General features: G+C 37.5%; 1 protein-coding gene across 1 annotated transcript in view; it reads right to left on the minus strand.

Moving 5' to 3' along the window:
• The window catches only part of OTOG (otogelin), a 111711-nt gene that overhangs the window by 27079 nt on the left and 60938 nt on the right, over positions 1 to 23694 (minus strand). The window contains exons 29-36 of the mRNA XM_049820916.1: positions 23187 to 23303; positions 20594 to 20750; positions 19523 to 19549; positions 16561 to 16728; positions 14106 to 14384; positions 5395 to 5506; positions 4652 to 4731; positions 381 to 4234 (exon numbers count right to left, since the gene is read on the minus strand). Of these exons, the coding sequence (XP_049676873.1) occupies positions 381 to 4234; positions 4652 to 4731; positions 5395 to 5506; positions 14106 to 14384; positions 16561 to 16728; positions 19523 to 19549; positions 20594 to 20750; positions 23187 to 23303 (4794 nt within the window). The remainder of the gene's footprint in view (positions 1 to 380; positions 4235 to 4651; positions 4732 to 5394; positions 5507 to 14105; positions 14385 to 16560; positions 16729 to 19522; positions 19550 to 20593; positions 20751 to 23186; positions 23304 to 23694) is intronic.

Consider the following 23694-nt stretch of genomic DNA (forward strand, 5'->3'; position numbering starts at 1 on the left):
TTGAGAAAGAAAAGTATAGAAAAGCACAAGAGGAATAATAACAGGGATCTCTGGAAAGATGTACTTTAAAGAGGGTAACGTAACAAAAAACTGCCATTGAACAATATGAAGCACCATATTTTGCCAAAACCCCATTCTTCTAACAGTCACACTCAGGAAACTGAGGCCCACAACAGTGTATTATAGCACTTATGGAAACCATTATGCACAATGAAATCATCCAAAGTTAGATACAATTGAGAAAGTAATAGGACTCCCTGTTTGATACAGATATTTTAAATCCTAAAGATCAAAGTATGGCTCACAATTTTTTTTATCAGTGTGTAAAAGTAACCAAGACTTATTCAAAACCAAACATATTAATATTTATAGTTACTCACTGTACAAGTTTGAATAGCTGGTGTTTCTCCAGGCAGCATAAAAGCTGATCCTGTGACTCCTGAAATTGCTTCAGCTGTTGCCAGTCCATCAGAAAATGTAGTCAAGCCATAAAGTGGTTTGGCAGACAAATAGGCAAATGAAGAAACTGATGGAGCTGTTGTGTCATTTGGATGGTCAGATATCATTAGCAGTGAACTCACAGAAGGCATTTGCACCTCGGGTGATATCTCAAGTTTTGAAGTTTGAGTAGTAGTGACTGATGACGCAGCTATAGAAAAAAAAGGTTTTGGTTCAGAGGATGAGTGTAGAATGGACAGTACTGATACAGTTCTATTAGAAGGAACTGCAGTTGTGTTTGTGAAATAGGGAGAGTAAAATGTCTGAGGTGTTTCTGGGGTAACTGTAGCACCTTGAGTATGGATAGCTTGGACTTCTGTTGGTAATTCTGGCTCTTCGTATTTTACTGTATCAAAGGACATGGTTCCTTTTGCTTCTGAAGTAAGAGAAAAATAGGTGGGCTTCACAGAGCTTGTGATGGATTCTGTTACTGCTTCTGCTTTGTCTGAAGTTGCTGATACAATACTAATGTTTTGCCCAGTACTACTTATTGTTGAAGAGGCTGAAGATGCAGCTGACGAACGGGCCAGAGCTGACAATGCTGTACTTGCTAGAACCATAGAACTGCAGGGGGTGGTTGAAAGTGTGACTTGCTTAGGCAACACTGCTGTTTCCTCTGTACCACTTTTGCCCATTGATGTGGATGGCCCAGTCCCCATCATGATGGGAATTTCTGTTGTTTCTGGTAACAAAACTGATGAAGAGGTTGACTTAGATTCTGGTGAAGCTGTAGTCGTTTCAAGTGTTTGACTTGATTCAAGTGATTCAGTAAATGAGGCCTGCCGTGTGAACTTTAGATCAGTACCTGCCTTTTGTGTGGAAAATGAAGGAAACACTTCTTTTTTAACTGTTGCTAAAGTAGAGGAAGCTGTAAGCTCTTCTGGTGAAGAAGGGAGAATTCTGGTGCCAAAAATCAAGTCAGCTGTCATTCTAGTTGAGACCGTAGACTGCAAAACAGAAGTTCTTGATACAAATGGCTGCATGACTGAATCAGTTAAATGCAACTCTTTTTCAGTTGGTAAAATAACTTTTGTAGGACCTGCTGAGGTAGGTAATATACTTGAATGAATGCCTTCAGGTAGTGAGGTGATTAAGGGATATGAAGAAGTCAATTCTACTGTAGCTTCAGTTGTCCTAAAGACATGTTGTGGCTGACCAGTGGACTTTGTCAGAGTTTCTGCAGGATACTGGTAAATTGGGGCACTACTTTGGCTTGTCAATAAAGGCTCAGAAGTCTGATGACCAAGTTCCATAGCCTTCTGAGTAGAAAAATGTGGTATAGCCATGGTCTTTGTGGTCTGTACTGAAAGTTTATCTGCTGAAGATGTCTGCCAAGAGAAGGGGCCTACTGAAGATGAAGGAAAGGATGGCTGAGCTGTAACTGCTTTAAGTTTTACTGTATCTGTTATACTTTGGACTGTAGATTTCAATGCTGTAGAAACCATTTTACTTTCTACTGGATATTTTAGTGTGGTTGTTACTTCTGGTATCATTTGTGTTAAAGAAGGTGAAGAAACCAATTTACCTGCTAGATACTGAGAAGTGGAGAAAGTGTAAGAAGACTTTGTTACTGGAAGTACAACAGAAGGGGACAGCGTTGATTTTTCTTTGGCTGTCATTACTTTTTTGGTTGTTATGAGCTGATTGCTGAATTCAGAGGATGGGGAGGATGTGGCAAAAGTGATATTTAAAATGGCTTTGCCTGGCGATTTGTCATGTGATTCTGTTGTTATTGTACTTGATTGTTCTGTTATAGCGGATAAAGCAGAGAAAGTCAGGACTGGAGAGGCCTTTTCTGTTGGTAACAGAGACTTTGCTATAGTTGTTCTTGGATATAAAGAGATTGTTTCATGGGATGCATGCACAGGACCGAGAGCTGTCAGTGATGCTTCTGTTCCATATGACGGTAGTGAAGGAAGAGAAACGTTTGAAGAGATTAGAGAACTTGATGGTGAAGAAGGGAAAGCAGATGGCTTCCTAGTAGATATGCTAGTAATTCTTTCCACTTGTGATTTATCAGGCTTTGTTGTCAACAGTGTGGTTTCAGTTGCACTAAGGAGAGTAAGTGGAGATCCAGTGACAGATATTCTTTGAGCCAACTCTCTTTCTGTAGCTGTGAAAGGAACTGTGGTGATTTCTTTTGATGAGATGGAGGTTTTCATTGCTGGTGTGGTAACACTACCTGAATATCCTGAAGTGCTTGTCTTCACTGTACTTGAAACTTGAGTTGACTTGTACTTGGTAGATGTTTTTCCAGAAAACAAAGTTGACTTTGCTCCTAATTCAAAAGGGGATGTTATTTTGGATGTTACCTCAACAGACAAAGGTGCCACACTCATAGTCTCAGCCACGACAGGATATTTAGTATATAATGTAGTCAGGAACTCTGTTGTGTTTAGAACTATGTATGAGGGATATCCTGTAGTTGAAACAGTTTTAAATGTTTTTTTTAATTCACCTGAAGCTGGAGAAGCAGAAGTAGGAACAGACACTGAAGGTCTTTTTGTAGAAAGGGTGATGGATTTTTCAGTTGTAGAACTAGGATGTAGTGAATATGGAGGGAAATAAGAACTTGACGTATGCTCCACATGAGGTGTTGTTTGGGGAGTTTCCTTTTTAAGAGTTGTAAATGATAACAAACTCGTTTCTGATGATCTTTCTTGAGTTTGCAGAGTTGTTGTCTTCAGACCTAGAGCTGTAGTGAAAGGTACCTCTGCAGTACCAGTCAGATGTTGAACCATTTCAATAGCAGGTTCTGTAATTGCCTTTCCTAATGAAATAGGTGGTGTGGATGTTGGTGAAAATGTAGTCTTTGTGCTTTGTTTGGTTAAAACAATTGCTGCTTTTGTTGTTGCTGAAGACACTGGTTTTAACAAAGACAAAGTAGTGATCACAGGAGAAAATAATGCTAATGTAACATTAGGCACTGTGCTAAAAGACTGTCCTATACTTATTTTCGTTCCTTCTGAAGTTCCCGTTAGGTTTACTGGTGGTGTATATGAAGGCATGCCCAGAGGTGGTGATGTGGAAAACTGGGGCACATACACAGTAGTTTTTTCTCTTATTGATTCAAATGAACTGGGTGTATATGTTGTAAGTTCTTCTGGTTTTACTTGTGCTTCTTTTGTGGGGAGTGTTCTTGTGGCTATTTCTGGTATTTCCATTATTTTAGTTTTGACTGGAAATGCTGTTGTTCTAAGTATAAGAGGTGTCCCATTAAACATAAGTGTAGAAATTGGTTTGCCTTCTGATTCTGTGCTTGTAGTCACTGCATGTGTAGCAGTTACTGCCTGAGGTCCCGTAGTCCTCAATAATTTAGTGAAACCGCTAATGATCGGTTGTATCTTTGTGGAAGTTTCTGAACTGAGAGTAGACAGAAACAATGGAGAAATGTCAACAGGAGAAGACAAGCTTATATTAGATTTTGTTGTCCCAGACATTGCTGTAGTGCTTCTCCCAGATGTCATTTCTGTTGATTGTAAAGAAATATTTGATGATGAAGTTATGGCTGGAAGTGTTATATTAAATGTAACAGCTGAAAATGCAGTTTTCCCTGTAGTTGCAGTGAGTTGCAATTTTGAAGCAAGTGTTGTTTCTGTGTCCTTTGCTTCAAGTACAGGAAATGAAGGTACCGCTTCACTGATCACTGCCCAACTTGTACTTGGTGTTATGTGTGAAACTGCTGGTGTTGGAATACCGGGTGGCAAAGGTCGACTATCATCTGCAGGTTCAATGCCTGAAATCAGACACAAGTAAATAGTAGTTTGAAATTTATGAATAATCACAGTCATGAAGGCAGCAGAACTAGAAGGAAGTTATGTTAAGTCACATAACTCTGATCTTTTCAATTCCCTTTAAACTTCAAAAATTCATAGACAAATTATAAAATAAATTCATTAAATAATTTGCTGCATACCTAATGTTACTAAAATGTTTTATGAAGAAAGAGCATCTTTCTTAGTTTAAAATTTGTCTCAAATTTTTGAGGAGTGAAATTATTTTAACCAAAATGTATGTTTGGTGAGCTCAAGATTCATTTAACTAAGGTCATAGTTACACAAATTTAAGCACCGATATTTGAAAATTTGACTAGAGACCTAAGAAATTAATAGGGTAAGTATCATACATAATATATATAATTTTTCAAACATACAGTCTTCAAAATACACGCATCTTTGAGTGACTTCATCCAGCAACATATTGAGAGGACAGGCAGGGATGCATCCTTCCACTCTATAAGAAAAACAGTATTAACTAGTTGAACTAGTTGAATTTAATTTTAGGAAAAACCAATTTATTTATAAATTAATTCTAAGTAGACAGTCATGTTCTATCTAAATCTCATCACCTGAGTATACTCCTTCAAAATGTCATTGCCATGGCTTCCATTCTCACTCAGATCTAAGCTAAAACATGAACTCCGTGATACTCAGCCTTTGAAATGAATGGTCACAAGTTCAATAGTGAATGCTATCACTTAAGCAATGCCAAATATTTTTGCACACCAAAATCCAAATGCCACTTTTACCAGACTTAGCACAAATTCCAACTGGAAGGAAAAGTCAAGGAAGGACAGATGTGGCTGTTGCAATGCCATAATGAAAAAGTAGAGGCACAACTATTTGAAACAAAGTTGTAATCACCTCTCTTTATTAATACTCCATAATACCCCCCCCCCCTAGCTTAAAAGTTAATACTTACCTAACAACTGAAATGTTACTTTCATGTAGCTGCTGCAGCAGGTTTTATTCCATTTCTTTTCTCCTTCACTTACCTCCTTATACAAGAACACAGTCCCGCTATACTGAGCCTACCTCTGATCTCTCATATTCTTACTATGCTGCATAAATATTTTACCCAAATTACATACTTTTCCATAAAAATACAGATACTTACTTTGGTACTGCCTGACAGGTTTTTCCCAAAGGGTCCTTGCATGTCTTGAAACAAGGGCTTGTACAGGCATCATAATGCCATTCACATGCAGAATGGGATAGAAATTTGACATCTGAAAAACAATCAAGATATGTTATTCTCATAGTATTTCTAGAAACACACAGAGATACATATCACTAAGAGGCATGCTTTGAGTTCACTGCAGCTCTAAATCACTTACCGTTTCTACCTGTATTCTCTACAAACAAAATTGGTAGTATTTTTTTTAACTGCTAAGGTCTTTAAAACATAGACAAACAGTTTATTTTAATGCCAAGTATATTAAAGAGTGCTGGCTCCACAGCCTGTCTTACTCTTTGTAGTATAAAACACGACATCAAATTTGCCACGTTTACTGCATATTACAATCACTTGAAAATAAAGCCAAGCAAGTTAGAGCTGCTGTTTTAAAGTTTTTACAACTGTATCAACAAGGAAACTATATGTTCGGTTATTCCAAGAAAATGCAAAATTAAGATTATGTTGATTCGGTGCAATTATTGCTATTAGAATAAAACTAAAAAGCACCAGTTTGATACACTGATATTCTTCATAACAATGTATCATATCAGTTGTTTACTTCATGTGTAAAATTTGCTGACAGAGCACAAGCGTGTACATAACTTGTACAATACAATTGTACTTTAAAAACCAAAACAAACACCGTTCCAAATAAAGCAAGCAGAAATTATGCCAATTTAGGCTCTCTAAAGCAACAGTTCTTAACAGTTGATCTTCTCAAAAGCAGTGTAAGATAGCCACTCCAGGAGAAATTCATTCAAACCTCAAAACATTTTGAATGTGAAATTCTTACTGCTCCTACAATGAACAAAGCAACTCAGATGAGATGAGACATGTAGTCTTGCAACATTTAACTCAAAACATATACTTCACCAGACAAACTAGTACCAATAATGAAACATTATGGCAAATTAAAAAAAAATAAAAATAAAAATAAATCAAACAAAACCTAAACCAAAAACAAGAACCACCCCCCCCCAAACCCAAACTGCCTTCAGAGTATCTACACAGATAGTGTGTGAAAGACTTCAAATTCACATAATTGAAACCCACAGTACAAATTCAGACAGAGGAAGAGTTAAAACTTCAAAGTGAGAATAAACAGAAATAAAGATCAGCTGTACTTCCAGTGCTTATTAAATTATGCAGGAACTTTACATAATTAAAGAAGAAATAGACTGAGTGTAAAATCTGAGAAACAAATTTGTGTCAATCATCATGTGGGTGACATGCACTTGCATGTTCAAATGCCGCATCATGCTTTCTTTTTCACTAAAACCTTGCCCCACCTGTATGCAGGATGGTTTCCCGCACAATGCTAGATTAGCCCAGTGGCTCTTCCAACGCTTGCATGACTTAGACAATATATCTGGATTTCAGTACCTGAACTACAACAGCCCATCCCAGCTCCTTCCTGTAGCAGTCAGGGCAGAGACACTTCCCTTACATTTATGCCTACAGAAGACCACTATCATGACATATGGGTCCCCTCTAGATTGGTAAACCTGATCTTAGAGCTATGTTGTTCAGAGCCTACGAAGAGTAGCTGCTCTTACACAACGTTTACATTAATGACCAGAAAGAAAATGCTTACTACTTAGAAAAAGTTTCCATTTTTGGTCTTTTGAACTCTTTTTGCTTTTTAAGTTTTGCTGATCTTCACTTGACTGAGATACTAAGAGAGCAGCTCTTTTACATCTTCTTGGAGACATTGAGGTTTTCTCTGAAGATTCTAAGAAATTGTTCTTCCTGCAATTTAGGGACATTGGCACTTACAGGTAATTATCCCTCTGCCATTATTAACCATTAATGCCTTCTTTTTAATAGAAATAATTCTCTTAAATCAAAGCTGTAAATCAAACTCAGACAAAAGAGTGTGTATGGTGCCATCTAGTGTTATCCTTTTTACATGCCACTATATGCAATGACACAACTTGTCACTGCTTTTGAAAACATGATTCTTAAGACAGTAACAAATGCATTTATGAAGTCACATTCCCATAAAAAGCTAAGTACACGTCACTAAATTCTTCTGTGACCCCTTCTAGTGAAAACAACTTAAGTTGCTTAAATCTAAGGGAGGAAAGGAATTATTTCCATACATTTTGCAAACTGATATATGGGGTATTGTATGGACTGACAGGTCAGAGTGGTAAGGTTTAAGGGCAAAAGAAGATGATACAGGACAAAAAGACAGCACATACCGGAGACCTGTTGGCACAGGCAATCACCAACAGTAGTAATAACCAGCCATAACAGTATATCCAAGTGGAATCTAGGAAACCGCATTCATCAAACTACCCTGGATTAAGTATGGAGACAGATCTGTAATTTTAACTCTTGCCACAAACCTCAGCATTAATCACAGAAGTAGTTCCAAACACAATAAAGGCACAGGCTTTGTAGAACACATACTGGTATCTGACAAAGAATATTAGTTTCTCAGTTTAGCAGAACAGTGATCGTGAATTAACACTTCCAAGTGCTGAGATTAACATACCCTCTCCCATTCTCCAACCAAATTTATACTTTTATGAAACAATTGCGATGTTTCCCTTGAGCTCTCCTACAGATTAAGTTCACAGAGGGTGCTCGTGTTGCATGCATTGGTAGGAAATAGGGTGAATTTCTACATAAAGGCATAGATAGCATTTGTTGAGTGGTTCATAAACATCATTTACAGTAAAGAGCAAAGTCATGCCTCTGCAAATTCTGTCTCTGCAGAAAGAAGTATGGACAACAGATTAATTCATAAACCTGGTTGCAAAGAATGTTTTCAAAGAAGAGCTGTAGAACCAATGGACATTTAGTTTTCCAGTCAAGGGATTTTAGAGAATTGAGTATGCCAGGCCAAGCTGTATTAGTTTTTTTAGTGAGTAAATTACATAAAAGAACAGACTAAATCACCACAGGAAGAGCTGAATATATTGCATGAATTGGTTTCCAGTATCTCAAAAGTTTTCAGTATATCTCAGTAAACCCCTTGGATATAGTGAAATTTGTGCTTTATTATGAATTATGGGAAAATGCCTTTTCAGTATTAGGCGAACGTCAGTTCAGTCATTCATCATATTTAAAGTTTTCACTATTGGCAGTATCACTTCCAGAAAGTCTAAGCAGCCCAAGGACCCAGCTGATTGACACTGCAAGCCACTGTTAAAAAAACCCAACCACAACAAGACGCAATTCCTGCTTAAAAAGTTCAGACTATATAGAGATTAGACAGAAAATGAAGGGGAGAAGAAAGAGATGTACAGAGCCGTGTTCTGAACTAACATGAATTCAAGACTAAGCCAAGAAAACAACAAATTTTCTCTATACCTTGCTAAAATAAGATTATTTTGCCTCTTTTTACTACATACATCATATTAACTATGACCCCAAATCCCACAATCATTAGGGTATAAGAAAAAGCAGTAGCAAAATGTTTTAAAGCCATTCAAGCATCACTCTCCCTAAACTGAAGGAAATACTCCTTTCATTCTCTGTATTGATTTTAGACATTAAACTTCCACGCCAGACCAACCTCAGCTTTATTGTTACTACAATACAGCTACTCCCATGACAGAAACTACCACAGCTCAGAAACTGTGGATTTCACCAGTGTCATGGCACGAATGCTTTATGCTAGCCAGGATGCTAATCAGCCACCTCCACCACATGCTTCCCATTTCTTTAATACTTAAATTCTCCCTCCAGCAACTAGTAATATGAGCTTACTGTACTCTGTGCAACAGTACAGTTCACTCACAACAAAAGAATGATACACAGTTTACAGACAATGAGTCAAGCTTCTTATATCAGGCATGTGTTCCTCAAAAGGATTTGTCATGGCATTTGAAAATAACCATGTGTCTCCTGGTGAAGTCTACCAGCATTTGTCTTCTGTTTGGTGACACAGCAAATCCTTCGCAAAATGGTAAATTATGCCCTGGATGACAGTTGCTCCAGTTGACATGCCAACTGAGCCCACAGTTCTTTTACCTAACAGGGGCTGAGCATATTGACATGTTACAGTACTGCAGAAAAGCTTTTGTATGAATGCAGGTATACATGTTGCCAAAGACAATATATTAAGAGACATTCCCCAACTCCATTGTTTTCTCACTTGCTTGGACATCAGAGAAGTATTTTGTTCCCTGTCCTTTATGATTTTTGTTCTTTGTGGTTTTAAAAAATAATTCTGTGATAATGAGAATAATTGCTACCATTTAATGAAGAATTTTAATTTTTATCACTGACAGACTGTGGTATTCTGTTGAGTCAAAACAACCTTTCTTAGTACCTTGGTCACCTTTTTGTGTGTTGACAATTCCTACTGTTCACAAGTCCATCCTGCCTTTTTTTCCTATGCTGACTTTTATCTCACAGGGACAAAATTTGCCATTGTCAGAATCTGCATATTATGAATAATTTCATGCCATGCTCAAAAAATGGCTATTTACTTTAAAAAAACCTAAAATTTGAAATGTTCTAATGTTAATAAAAGGTTGTGTTTAAAATAAAGGTTTTAAAAATAATGAAAAAAATTAAGTATTTGGATTTTAATTCTCACCCGACACTTTTTTCTGTTTTGCCACTTTTCCCAAAGATTTCAAAAAAATCCATTAGGAACAAAATTTGCTTTAAAATTAGTTCTATTTATAATGGCAGCAAAACGCTGCTTAGTAACGTAGATTCCCTATCTCCTCAGTTACAAGTTTAGAAACATGAAATCCTATCTACCCACTTAACACACATTAACTACTAACTCTGCCCATGACTTCTAAGTTTCTGCAATGAGAAATGTAAGCAAATGTCACTGGAAAAATTGAACTTTGTGCCCAGCCAAAAAAAAAAAAAAAAAAAAAAAATCACTGAAAGCAAAGTATAACTATCTACCTGTTTTAGTTTAAGATTACCATGTTAGAGGAATATAATCTTTTTAATGTAACTATTTAATCTCCTATTTTTTCAGTCAAAATTGGGAAGTCAAACATTTGAGTTTGTGATATAAATAGGAAATACATTATAATTCTAGAGTAACCTCAGTCCGATTCCAAGAGATACTGAGCAGATGTGTTCAGTGGCATACCCAGGATTTGCAGGTACAACAGCAGTTGCTCAGCATTATCCAGTCCCAGGCCCTATGTCATGATCTTCTGGACTGACAAAGCACATGAGCTCAAATTAAACTTAAAAGCAACTCATTAGAAGTAAAATAGGACATTCTAGAAGATTAGTTCTACTGATGGAAATGGATAAGAGTATGTTGAAGTTAAAATAGTCAACAATATCACTTAAGATGCAAGATGCTTTTGTAAAAACATGTTTTTCATTAAAATTAATTTCATTTTCAGTTTGTACTATGTTTCTGAATGTGCTTCAGTTAATTAACATACAAACATTAAAAGCAAACAAAAATGCCTTGTATCAAACTTAAACATCAATAGACACCTCTGTGCAGTGAGCATATACTTAGTGCATCTTGAGACAATTTTTAGCTTAAAATTCTCTCTAAGACAGTCCTCATATTTACAGCAAGTTAGCTGCTAAAGCACACAACTAACCTTATTAAGAACTTTGCTGTAGAATATATACAGGGCAAGTCACATTTTTATAATATATATAAAATTAACTCACTGTAATCTTAAAGTAAAGAAGATTATGATAATTCTATGAAAGGTAAAAGATAACTAGCTTGAGCACAGTATTTTAAAAAAGTGTAAGAAAACTACAGCTATATCCATAAAAAAGATCATCAATTCCCTACATCCACTAATTTCCCAACAATTTCAAATATGAATTGATCGCTCTTACATGACACTTCTGTGTTTCTCCATCTGGTAAGACTAAGTGTATTATTTCTTTTGACTGAATACATACCAATCCAATACTGATAAAAATTCCTGCATAAAATGCAAAATGTATTTTCTTATAAGTATAGTCTAGATATTCAAATTCAGATATCAGCTCAAAACCTCAAATGTTTGTGGGAACAGGACAGCAGACAATTCTAAGTATAATGAAGATAACCCAATTTAAAAGCTGAAGTGACTTCTCATGGAAAATACTTCACTGTGTTAGCCCATCGTATCTGTGCAATTTATAGTCAAAGTATTTCAATGTGACAATATTTATTGCTATGAAACTGGAAAAAGTGACTCGTCAGATGACTCTAGACAAACATGTATCTATTGCTGTAGTGATCGGGTCATTTAAAATTCCTCCTTTTGAATGTGCGTCACAAAGCATGAAGAAGTCTCATGAGGAACTTTCTGGCCAAGAGGATTTACTGGGTCTATTATTCTGCTCCCGATATTTATCCTCCGATTCCGCAGGAATATCTGTTCCCGGTTCAAGAGTTTCTGATCTAATATGCAAAGCATTTACAATAGTCAGCAGGAAACTCAATACACTTTTGCCTGTGCACTCTGGAGCTGGTGTAACTTTTCCATTAACTTAAACAAATGCTGCTGTATTTTTAGACCATGTAATTACCCTACATCAGCAGGCTGGCCCTTGTGAAAGTACACTGGAGAAAGATTCGAGCCCCCTGTTTCTCTGCTTATAAAACTCTGAAACCCAAGCCCTCGGATGTGGTGATTAATGAAATGCCTCTTGATCATTCGATCTGATCCCACTTGCTGAGGTAAATTGTTTTAGTTTTCCATTGGCATAGATAGGATTTTTTGGTATAATGACTGCAGGGTAAAGACTTCACACTTGAAAAGACAGACCCCTCTGTGTTAACGGATGACCACTGAGAATTGGAACATGTTTTAACCTTCTTCATTCCTCCCTCAGAGATAAAAGACTAAGGAGATTTTTTTGTTATGTCAAAAAAAAAAGTTCCTTGCTTGAAACGCTGTATGAACATCCTGGTAATAGCATTAGTTCTGTAATTCTGCTGTTCAAAAACCTCAACAGCTCTGTGATTACAAGCATTTGTCAAGAGGCAACAGGCACTTGGCAATGACAAAATCTGTCATTTTTTCTGAAGTTGGAGTGTGCCAGTCAACAGCTGCATTAGGCTGTCAGCATAACGCACCACAAAACATCAGCAGATTCACAATGCCACCATTAACACTTTAATTCAATGTTTTGATAACAAGAAGCTCCACGAGGCATACAGTTGGCCTCTTCTGTCACAGAAGTCAGTGCCTGCTTAAGATTTGTCTGTGCTGAGATTCAATATGGTCACCATAAAACATGCCCAGGCCATGCTTCATTTGTTAGAATATTTCATTTTCTTTCTTTGCTTGTATAACAAATCTTGATTTCAGAGAATAAAGAACTGATTTTAAAAAATGGTATTGCAAAGAATACGTATTAAAATACTTCTGCTACCCCAATAAACAAATCACTAATGCAGGTAAAATTACAGCACAATAAAAAAGCTTTAGAACAGAAAAACAAACACTTCCAGTGATTTTGGAATTTTATATACCACATAATGGCCAGTGGTTTCAGCAAGTAGTAGCTGTCACTGAAGTTCATACATCAAAAGCATTCATATGACTATTTATCTGATGTGTCCAGACAAGCAGACACTAAAGCAAATGATGGTTTCATGAATAATCTGCTTTGCTTTACTTCATAGGCTAATATAACTCCTGCACCTTTTTCTTGACCCGTAAGGCCATCTTCATTTCAGGGCATGGGTCCCGAGTGTTTAAGAATATGTGAGAACAGCTATTCTTATTATTTCTTTTCCTTACTAATCTAAAAAAGAGTGAGTTTGACCGATTAGTGATTTTTCCAATGTGTGTTTTGTCATCAATTCTTGTCAGAGCAACTTCTGGATCCAGCTCCTATAAAGGGTCCTAAGAATATCTCCTACATTTCTGATCCTTATGTCTCAGTGGAATGCGACTACTATTAGAAAAATGGGAATCTCTGAAGTAGTTAGAAACACTCTCACAGCAGTCTACGTTGTGTATGCAAGAGCTGTAGCTGTCCACAAAACATTACAGAAACAGACATCTAGATCCCCAAGAAGAGGCATATATCTCCAGTTAGATGATGCCTGAAACACTAGGGGATAACATCCCAAAAAGCAGAGCCTCTGTGAGTGGGCACATGGATAAATGTCAAGGTGTTTTTCAGGGGAAACTCGAGGTTTGAGAGGTGTAATCTAGAGGGAAGGTCCTTTGCACTGGATGGCATGACCTCTGAGGAGGCAAAAAAGCTCACAACGAGAATGCACTGTACAGAAAACTCTCTCTTGGCAGCAATCAGACAGAAAGGAGGGGAAAATGTCATCCACAGACCTTAGCTTTTAAAGATGCACTCAGTCCATTTCTATTCCCTTCATGAATCCATTATTCATCAGTATGATTTTTCTACTCCTTAAGAATTTCTTCACCACCTACAAAGCAAGTATTTCCCAGAAACTACACACTGGGCTACATATTTCTAAAACCAGTTGGCAAATATAGCAAAGTTGTGTGTTATGCTATTTAGCGGCCTTTGACAAGAAAACAGAATCTCATGCTCAATACAAAGCTCAGGGAAGATTTTGAGCCTACATGCCACAGACTACCCGCAGCTCCCAGTGATGCAGGGGAGAAGTAAGCAATATCATCACCTCTGAAAACATCAATACCATTTAGCCTATATTTTCACAGGGAGCAAACTGCTTTTCATAAAACGCAACTTTAATTACCTACCTACAAGTTTAAAAAGGGTCGACAGTCTGAACTCCTCTGAATGACGGTACTTCAAAAGCTCAACTGAAGAGGCTGAAATGTGAATGAAGTATCCTGGTTTTGCAAATGACTCGAAGGAACTGTATCCTGAAACCCATGTATTCTTGTGAATGACAAATGTAGATCTGTTGTGAAATGCTTCTCTTTTTTCCCATTTAGAAAGAACAAGACTATTATTGGAGGCCAACTGAAGAAAATAGTTTGGTCTCTCAGCTGTTTCAAATGAAACCAAGTTCGAATCTGAAAAAAACACACAGAACTCATTTACTTGCTGATGTATGCATATGCATTTATATGTATAGTAAATTAAACTCATTCTGATGTACTGATATTAGTAGCATGAGCAATGAAGGCTGACTTTGGCCTTATCAGTGAAAATAGCCTGAATCTGGTAACAAAATATACTATATATGGATTTCAGAGTGCTAGATTCGGATAGATATTTAGTTTTCCAAATACCCTACAGATACGAGCAGATTAAGACACTTGCCTACACCAGGATAAAGGAATATAGCCCTGCAGTCAAGCAGAACTTGAGTTTACAGCCTTCACTAAGCCATTTGTTTAATAAAAATTTAAACTTCTTCAACTAGCTTTACAAGTAACATTTGCCATCAGGAATTCATAGCTTAAGAGCTCAGCCTTTCATTAAAAATAAATTACAAAAACGTATTTTGCATTCAGCTTACAGCTTTATGTCTTAACTTCTAAGCAGTCAGCTCTCTAGCCCTTCCTCTAAGAATGTTAACAGCAAACTTTGTTTTCTGGCAAACGTACCCACATGATACCTTACCCTGAAAACAGTACTGCTTATTTCAAGCAAGCCTCTGTACAACCACTTGCAGTGTGGTAGATCTTGAGCCTCTTACAGGCATCTGTTGCTCACAGAATTACTTCATTCTATTTTGCTGTAAAATCTGCTATTCTCTTAAAAATAGCCATTAAACTACTGTAAAATCAATTAACCCTCCAGGCCTGGGTAGTATTTCTTGAAAAAAAGAATGCATAGAAAACAAATTATGTCTATTAAACAGATATGCTATCACATTCTGGTATAACACTTCTGGAAAGCCAACTTGTTTCCTGAGCATAAAAACTTCAATTAATCTGAAAAACATAGTGGCACTTGCAAATATCCTTTTATTAACTGTCTGTGGCAAGTACCTATTTGATAAGTAACAATGGACATGTTGTTACTGCACACAAATGAGTGTGATACATAATACCTGCCACATAGCCAATCAGTACATCAATGCCCAAAACTTTCCATTGTCCATTATTTGTCTGAAACTGATGAAACACATCCATTTCTCTGAGGTACCAAAGAACCAAGAACACAGATATATAATGAAAACATGGATATTAAAAATATCATAACAATTGTATAAACTCCTCCTGTATAAACTCCTCCACAGCCAAATGATGAAATGCCATTCATTCAAATTGGACTATAAGGCACAAATTCCATTTGCCGGGTTAAATTCTGAGCAAGAGATTTTTATATGGGAATAGAACAGTAGGACTGACCTTCCCTTTCCAAACCTAAATTGAACGCAATGTACAAGCGTCTCAAAAGTATGACTAATAAAAGAAATCTGGCCCTGGATATTCTGTTACATGAGTTCTTGTGTCAGTTCTACAGACAGCAGTATTACTAATCAAATGCTTGTCATTTTTTCAACTGACCCATATCTCCTCTTTGATTACACAAAGACAGCCACCTTCAGGCTGTCCAAAGAGCTGATCAGGGGACTCTGGGCAGTAAAACTGTACTGAGACTCAAGTGGGCATTAAATGCTCTGTGGGCATTAAAATCACGTATGCAGACAACTCTAGCATTTAATCAATGTCACAAAGTGCTGAATATATTCTTGTAAGCTTTCTCCACCTGTCTGAAGGTGTGCAAAACCTTTTTCTTCTGCTGAATAAGCAACACATTCCTTCAGTAGAAACTTAAGTTGGGACCTGAAGGAGACAAATTTGCAGTATACACCATTACACAGCTCACGTTAGTGCCAATGGCCATACAGTGAGTGATGGTGGCAAAGCAAGTGAATTAGGGAGTACTTTTATTGTATCATTTCTCTACCATTCTTTCCTGTGCCCCAGTTCTGCCAGAGAACTGGTGGAGGGAGCTACACCTATCTGGAGAGCTGGGCTACAACACTGGTTTGGTGCTTCTGAAGGTTAGGATGCGGGGGCACTTTTGTTTTTCAACTAAAAGTATTTGTTTAAAAAGCTACAATCATCTAATTAAAACCAACCAAATGGAAGTTCTGGCAGACAACATTAAGGTGCACAATCAGCTGACAGATAAAAAAAAATTTTGACCTAGGTCTATTCTTAAAGGTTGGCTCATATTCAAGGGCAGAATTTGCCCTGCCTTATTTAACCCTCTAGGATACAGTGACTTTACCATGTGCTTTGGGTTTATAAAGTCCTGAAGTCAGCATAAAGCTCACTGCATGTCCAGGAACAATATCTTCTTCTCTCACTGGGAAAACAACACCATCCACCAGTTTCAGTGCCACTACAAATTCTCCATCCAAATAGCTAACCAGTTTGTATGGACCCTTTCCCAGAACTGTTGAGAAAAAAGTCAGAATTACCTTTCATATCAAGAGCTCTGAATATTACAATACAGCACATAAAGAAAAACACATCTCTCCACTCTGAAAACAGCGCTGTGTGTCATACACTAAGCTGTAATGACAACCAAAACAAAGCCAAACTCTTTTAGAAAATACATGATCTGAAAACTGTCCAAAATATCTATTTTCAAATTTCAAGATTCAAGATTAGCTTCTCCTTTTCCTCCGCCTCATTCACTTCAGTTTCGTAGTCACTTTATTGAAGTCAGCTGACTGCTCAGGTATTTGATTTAGAAGTAAACAGTGTTCTATGGACCACCCTGGGAGCCTCTAATTGTTTATTTGTATGGCTGAACTGATTATACACTTCCTACTATTTGTCAAAACCTCTTTTATTAGTGTCTAAAGTATGAGGCATTTTACAGGGAACAAAAGTTTGTTGTCATCAAGTATCGAAGAACTCCTTGAACAGAGTAGATACAAATGTAACCACTGGGAAGTGAGACAGGAAGAAATCAGCATCATAAGCAAAGGAATGGTCATATTTTATCTTTAAGTTAAAAAAGGCAAAAGCATGTGAGGTTACCATTCGCAAATCTTAAATGTCACACCTCCTCATTAGTTTCAATTTCACTGTAGGAAAGTATTTTAAAGTTCATTTTAAAATGTTATTTGAAATTATTTTTGCAAATTTCTCTGTTAAAACCAAGCATTTTAGACCACACATGAGCAATTCACCTATGATTTTACCCACAAGCCAGGACATGGCCTGCATTTATCTATGGCAAAAGTGTCCCAGAACTTCTCAGCTGATAGTTGCAGCTAATACCATCGACCCTTAAAATCTGTTCCAACAGGTTAAAAGTTTGGACTGCGATTTGCAGCCTGCCCTCGTATTCTGGTTCTCCCTAATCTTAAAATTTATTAAGATTTGAAATCCTAAGGAGGCTGCACTGCAACCAGAGTTTTAGATTCTAATGGTATAAATAGGTGGCCAGTTAGGACACAAGCCCATGCCTATCTAATCACGTACAGTGATACCTGGTTACTGTCAGTGCAGGGAGTTGAAAACCATTTTAAAAATTAATTAAAACATCTAGTGTTCTGGAAATGTTATTATATGTTTAAGTCTCATATCTCAGCCCCATCCAAAACTTGAGAAACCGCAGCTACCAGCTGAGAATCAACCCTTACCAGAGACAAAAAGCTTCTGCTCCTGCCTCTAGCAGGACTGCAACTATTTCACTCTGGATTAATGACACAGTTGCATAGACAAAACCTCTCTCTGGTCTATGACAGTTTCTTAACCTTCTTGTCTCCAAAACTAAGTATTCTAGGGAGCACTACTATACTTGAGTTAGAGAAGAAAATCTTCAGTTTAGAGATTATTTTCTTCCCCATTGGCAGCTCTGAAACATCCTATGTTGAATACCAATGAGCTGGATTAACAAACAGTAGAAAGAAACGAAGTGAGAAGTATACGATAACCATGTTTATTACAAGCTGGTCACATGCACAACTCTCCACTATTTCAACTAATTTCTGTCAGTGAGAACTCAGTAACAAGTAAAACTAATAACACACTTTAAAAGTATATGTTATCATCCAAATTCACTCCACTACTACCACAGATGCTAGAGGCACTGCACTTTCAATTTGTTACAACCGCAATAAGATTATCCAGTATCAGACTGTGTTTCATTTATAAAACAATACAAACCAAAAAGGAAATGTAAAACTGCAATCACCTCTTGTATTCAACTGGTCTTTATTTAAATTAATTTAAAGGCTTAAGTAGTGATTTAGATAAAAATCCACTTCATTAGCAATCTGACCCCACTCAAAATCTTTTCAGCAGTCAGCGTATCAGAACATGTACATTTCTTGGCTGTATTGTTTGGGCCTGGCATGTTGCACAAGTCTCTTCTAATTTAAACTTGGTCCCTCTCAGACATCTTTCTGGGAGTGAGCTGCTGCAATATAGAGTCTAACAGAAGACCAAAATATCACAAATCATCTGGATAGACAGGCTTTTATATGAGCTTGATAAAAAGAGTTATAGAATAAATAGCAGGAGTCCTGACCATTCCTCTCATCAGGCTGGCTTGCAGGGCTTGTATGCATGCCATGTCTAACCATGCAGACACTCACAAGATAACTTTGAAATAGACTGAATATGGATGCTAGGGTTAACACAGCAGTACAGCACCCAGTGCAGATTCAAGGTTTACTCTAGCACCTTGTACGAGTTTTGCACCTCTCACTGAGAGCCATTCTAATGCAGCAGCAATGCTTGTCTCTCAGGAACTTAAAGCTAGGTCAAACATACCGAAATGGAGAGTTATTACCCATCTGGGCACAGAAAGTTGAAATATCTTAATAGCTAGCTCCCTCCGGAGGCTACATAGGAGATCATGATTGGTTTAACAGACACACTGGGTATCAGTTTTGAACTGCAGTATACCTTAAGCAAGTAGTGCCACTAGTACTGTTGGATGGAATAGTCTTACTAACTACTTAATGATTTAACTGTTTAATCACGATGCATAAATGCAAAGAAAATGAGTTAAACATGTATTCTTGGGAAAAAGCCAGGAATTAAAAAGATTATGAAATGAAAAGCCTTTGAAAAAGCAAAATAAACTAGTAAACCAGAATCTTGACTATTTAAATAACATATCATTCGCAACTGTTTTCATTAATACAATTATTTTATGCAAAGTACTAAGACTTATATGAAGAAACCAAAGATTCTATTGACATTTTATCATCTCCTTTAGGACTTACCTTTGTTGAAATATTCACAATCATAAGCTAAAAAATAAAAAGAAAAGAAATGCAGTTGCAAGTATGCTGCAGATAAACAGGTCTCCATTAGCCTTTACAAATAAGGGGTAAACCAAATGCTTGGCCAAGTTACATCATACACAAAACATTTATTAAAAAAATTATTGCCAAATATTTACATCACTGCTTTAAATAAAATACTAATTTAAACTACACTGACTTAAACAAAATACTGTTTTCTAGCAGGAAATACTAAGTTTACATACCTACAGCTGTCTCTTTGTGACCTCTAGTGGTTAAGACTAAGCTTTGCTGTCTTTCCATGGTCACTTCAAAGCACGTGTACCATTTCTATCAAAAATTTGGAATAACCTTCTCACTCTATGGCAAATTTCCCATGTGACTTTTAACAAGCTGCATACTTTCTCTGTGCAACTGTGAAGTTAGAAAAATGCTTGTTTCCTTCCATTCTTTCTATCTTGCACTTTTTTATCACATCTTTGGGGAAATTACTGTCTCCTGTTAGGCATTTGCACTAGGTGCCATAGAAAAAGCCCTCAGATTTTTTTACAACTTCTAAGCACAGTTGAATAGGGATATTAAGGTAATGACAAAGTCCTGCTTAAAAAACTACTTGTTTTTCTTCAGAAGACCTTTATATTTCACACTTGCTCTCAGGGCAGCAGTAAGGCAGCTATATTTCCTAGACCCTGTTAAGAACTGTAGACTTCCTGAAGACGGAAATTACTTGAGCTGTTAACTTTGTAACTGTGGTTTGAGGGATGCATGCCATATGTTCATATAGACTTCCCATGACTTTTCCTTTCACATCATACGACAAGGAATTAAAAATAGAAGTGTACCATCCACAAATATGGAAAGAACCATGTAATCCAGCTAGACCAAAATGAACATGGAGGGCAGTGAGATGCATCCACTCATCTTCCCACCAGTGTGGCTTAGTGATCCAATTCATGGCCCCAGGCAATTTAATGTGATTGATTTTTCAGGTCTGGGTCTTATGAATGCAGACAGCAGCAGCCACTGGCAACACTAGTTGAGTAAACTTACGACACACTCTAGGGGACCTCCAGTCTACAGCAACTCCATGCTGGCAGCACTGATGGGCATATGCTGATACACTTGTACAGAAACACTCACAGTCACCTCCTTGGTTACAACCACATGTATCTGTCAAGCAGTTTGAGTAAAACCAGGTGACGTCAATCTGGAAATATAAATACCACTTATCAAAATATTCATATAGACATTGGCAACAATCACCTCTATACAAAAAGCTGTGACTCTTTCAAAATCTAATATGTAAGACTTTGAAGTAATAAAGAATTTAAATGTTTCCCGAGACACAAGAAAAACAGTTTATTAGAACACATAAAATCTTATACAGTACCCAGTGGCACAATTCAATCAATGACCCATTAAAAACATGCACACTAAGATGTTGATGTGAGCTTGTGTTTTGTATGGTCTTGTAATATTTCAGTCATAATAAACTACAAAGACACTTACAAAATAAGAGAAACTGTCTCTAAACTGATCGCAAATCAATAAACATCACAAGTGCTATGAAAGTGAGATATACATAAAATGCAGGAAATAAAGTAGATGGGAAACTCTTCATGTGAGAGTGGTTCATTCTCTTCATATTGTAAGACATTTTCACAGGCGAATTTGTGATTTTTCCCTTAAATTATTTTGAAGTCTTAAGTGACAATATTTCAAAGAAAACTGTCAATGCTGATTTGCTTATTGAATTGTTACACATTCTACATGGATTTGCACTCGAGTAATACTTACACACTTTTGAGGAATGTAGTTGCTACCTATGGTATACAGTGGATGTTACATTAATACAACTTTAACAGCAGCTTCCCCTTTCTTCCAAAATAATATATAAAGCAACCCTGCAAGATTCCTGGCTGCCTTTCATATGAAATCTCCTCTCTCCCTAGGAATCACTCTGATACTTACACTCTTTAAGCTATGAACACAGTCTCAATACCTGAACATCTTGGGATATGTCATTTTCCATATAAGACCTAGCTCTAGGAATCAGTCCGCCCTCATTTCCCAATTGAACCTGAGCCTGTTGACTGTCAGAAGATGTTGTACGGCTCATTTATTTCCTTAGGTGGTTGCCTGAGTGAGGAGATATATGCATTTTTTTCTAGGAATGAGTTCTTCACATCCAATACTGCCTGGAAGAAACTGTCAATTTATTTAAATACGCCTGAAAAACGTGCATGCTATGTAATACATTTGAGCAAAATAAAGCAAGTGGTTATGCTTATGCAAATAGTGCTTGGGATAAAAAAAAAAAGATAACAGAAACTGGGTATAATTTTGTCTACATTAATTACAAAGGGGACTAATAGGACTACCCATGTTACAGAATGCTAAATTGGTGCCAAAGTAGCTTACTGTCTAGGTCAGCTAAGTGCAGATAGTCCTTGTAACAGGTCCAGCTAAACATTCACATTTTAGAATCTGAATAGGTATAGGTTAGACTTTCTTCGTGTTTGCTTTTGCTATAGTAGTCAAATTATTATGTTATGGATGACAAGATGAAGATTTAAAGTAATGTGAGCCAAAGCCAGTTGGTGGCGCATCACAAGTGGTGTTCCCCAGGGCTCAGTATTGGGGCCAGTTCCCTTTAATATCTTCATCAATGATCTGGACGAGGGGATCGAGTGCGCCCTCAATAAGTTTGAGGATGACATTGAGTTGGGAGAGAGGGTTGATCTGCTCAAGGGTAGGAAGACTCTACAGAGGGATCTGGACAGGCTGGATTGATGGGCTGAGGCCAGTTGTATGAGGTTCAAAGCTAAGTGCTGGGTCCTGCACATCAGTCACAACAACCCCATGCAGCGCTACAGGCTTGGGGAAGAGTGGCTGGAAAGCTGCCTGGCAGAAAAAGACCTTGGGTGCTGGCTGACAGCTGGCTGAATATGAGCCAGCAGTATGCCCAGGAGGCCAAGAAGGCCAATGGCATCCTGGCTTGTATCAGAAACGGTGTGGCCAGCAGGAGCAGGAAAGTGACTGTTTCCCTGTACTTGGCACTGGTGAGGCTGCACCTCGAGTATCGTGTTCAGCGTTGGGCCCCTCCCTACAGGAGAGACATTGAGGTGCTGAAGTGTGTCCAGAGAAGGGCAGCCAAGTTGGTGAGGGGCCTGGAGCACAAGTCTTATAAGGAGTGGCTGAAGGAACTGGGGTTGTTTAGCCTGGAGAAAAGGAGGCTGAGGGGAGACCTCATCGCTCTCTACAACTGCCTGAAGGGGGGTTGTAGTGAGGTGGGTGCTGGTCTCTTCTGTCAGATGGCTGGTGACAGGATGAGAGGAAATGGCCTCAAGTTGCGGCAGAAGAGATTTAGATTGGATATTAGGAAAAATTTCTTTACTGAGAGGGTTGTCAGGCATTGGAACAGCTGCCCACGGAAGTGGTTGAGTCACCATCCCTGGAGGTATTAAAAAAGCACGTAGACAAGGCACTTCAGGACACGGTTTAGTGAGCATCATTGATGGTTGGACTCAACAATCTTAAAGGTCTTTTCCAACCTAAATGATTCTATGATTCTATGAAGAGTAAAGTTTCTCTTCAGTGATATGTTCACTTTCACATCTTTCTGTACGTGACCACAACTCACCACTGGATGGCAAGCTTCAAATGCTTCACTTAACAGTATTCCACATTCCTTCTTGGCAAATGGCTCTCTAAGGGGATTCAAACTGCATGGATTTCGAATGTCAGAGCTGTCAACACACTTAATCAGAAAGCAAAATCAAAGTGAGAAACTTGTTTCATAACCACTCTGTGTTTGAACTTGCAAAGCATAATTTTGCTTGTTTTTTTTGTTTTGTTTTGTTTTTTAAAAAAAAGAGATGTAAACCACAAAACAAATGCATCATTTATGAACTAAAGCCAGACTAAGATATGGAATTAAAAGGGGATGATAATCTGAAGAAAAGGAAAATTACACAATCTGAAGAAATGTTTCATTTGTCTTGAGAGCAGCAGAAAAACACATACATACATATAGGTCTAAACAGACCTGCCATGCAGTCCCAATCTGCAGTCCTCACACCTGGATAGTGTAGCTTACATAATAATAAAGTTCACTTGGACAACATATATTACAAGTGTCAGAAATCAGA

The sequence above is a fragment of the Accipiter gentilis genome, chromosome 17 (assembly GCF_929443795.1).
Source record: "Accipiter gentilis chromosome 17, bAccGen1.1, whole genome shotgun sequence".
Classification (NCBI taxonomy): domain Eukaryota; kingdom Metazoa; phylum Chordata; class Aves; order Accipitriformes; family Accipitridae; genus Astur; species Astur gentilis.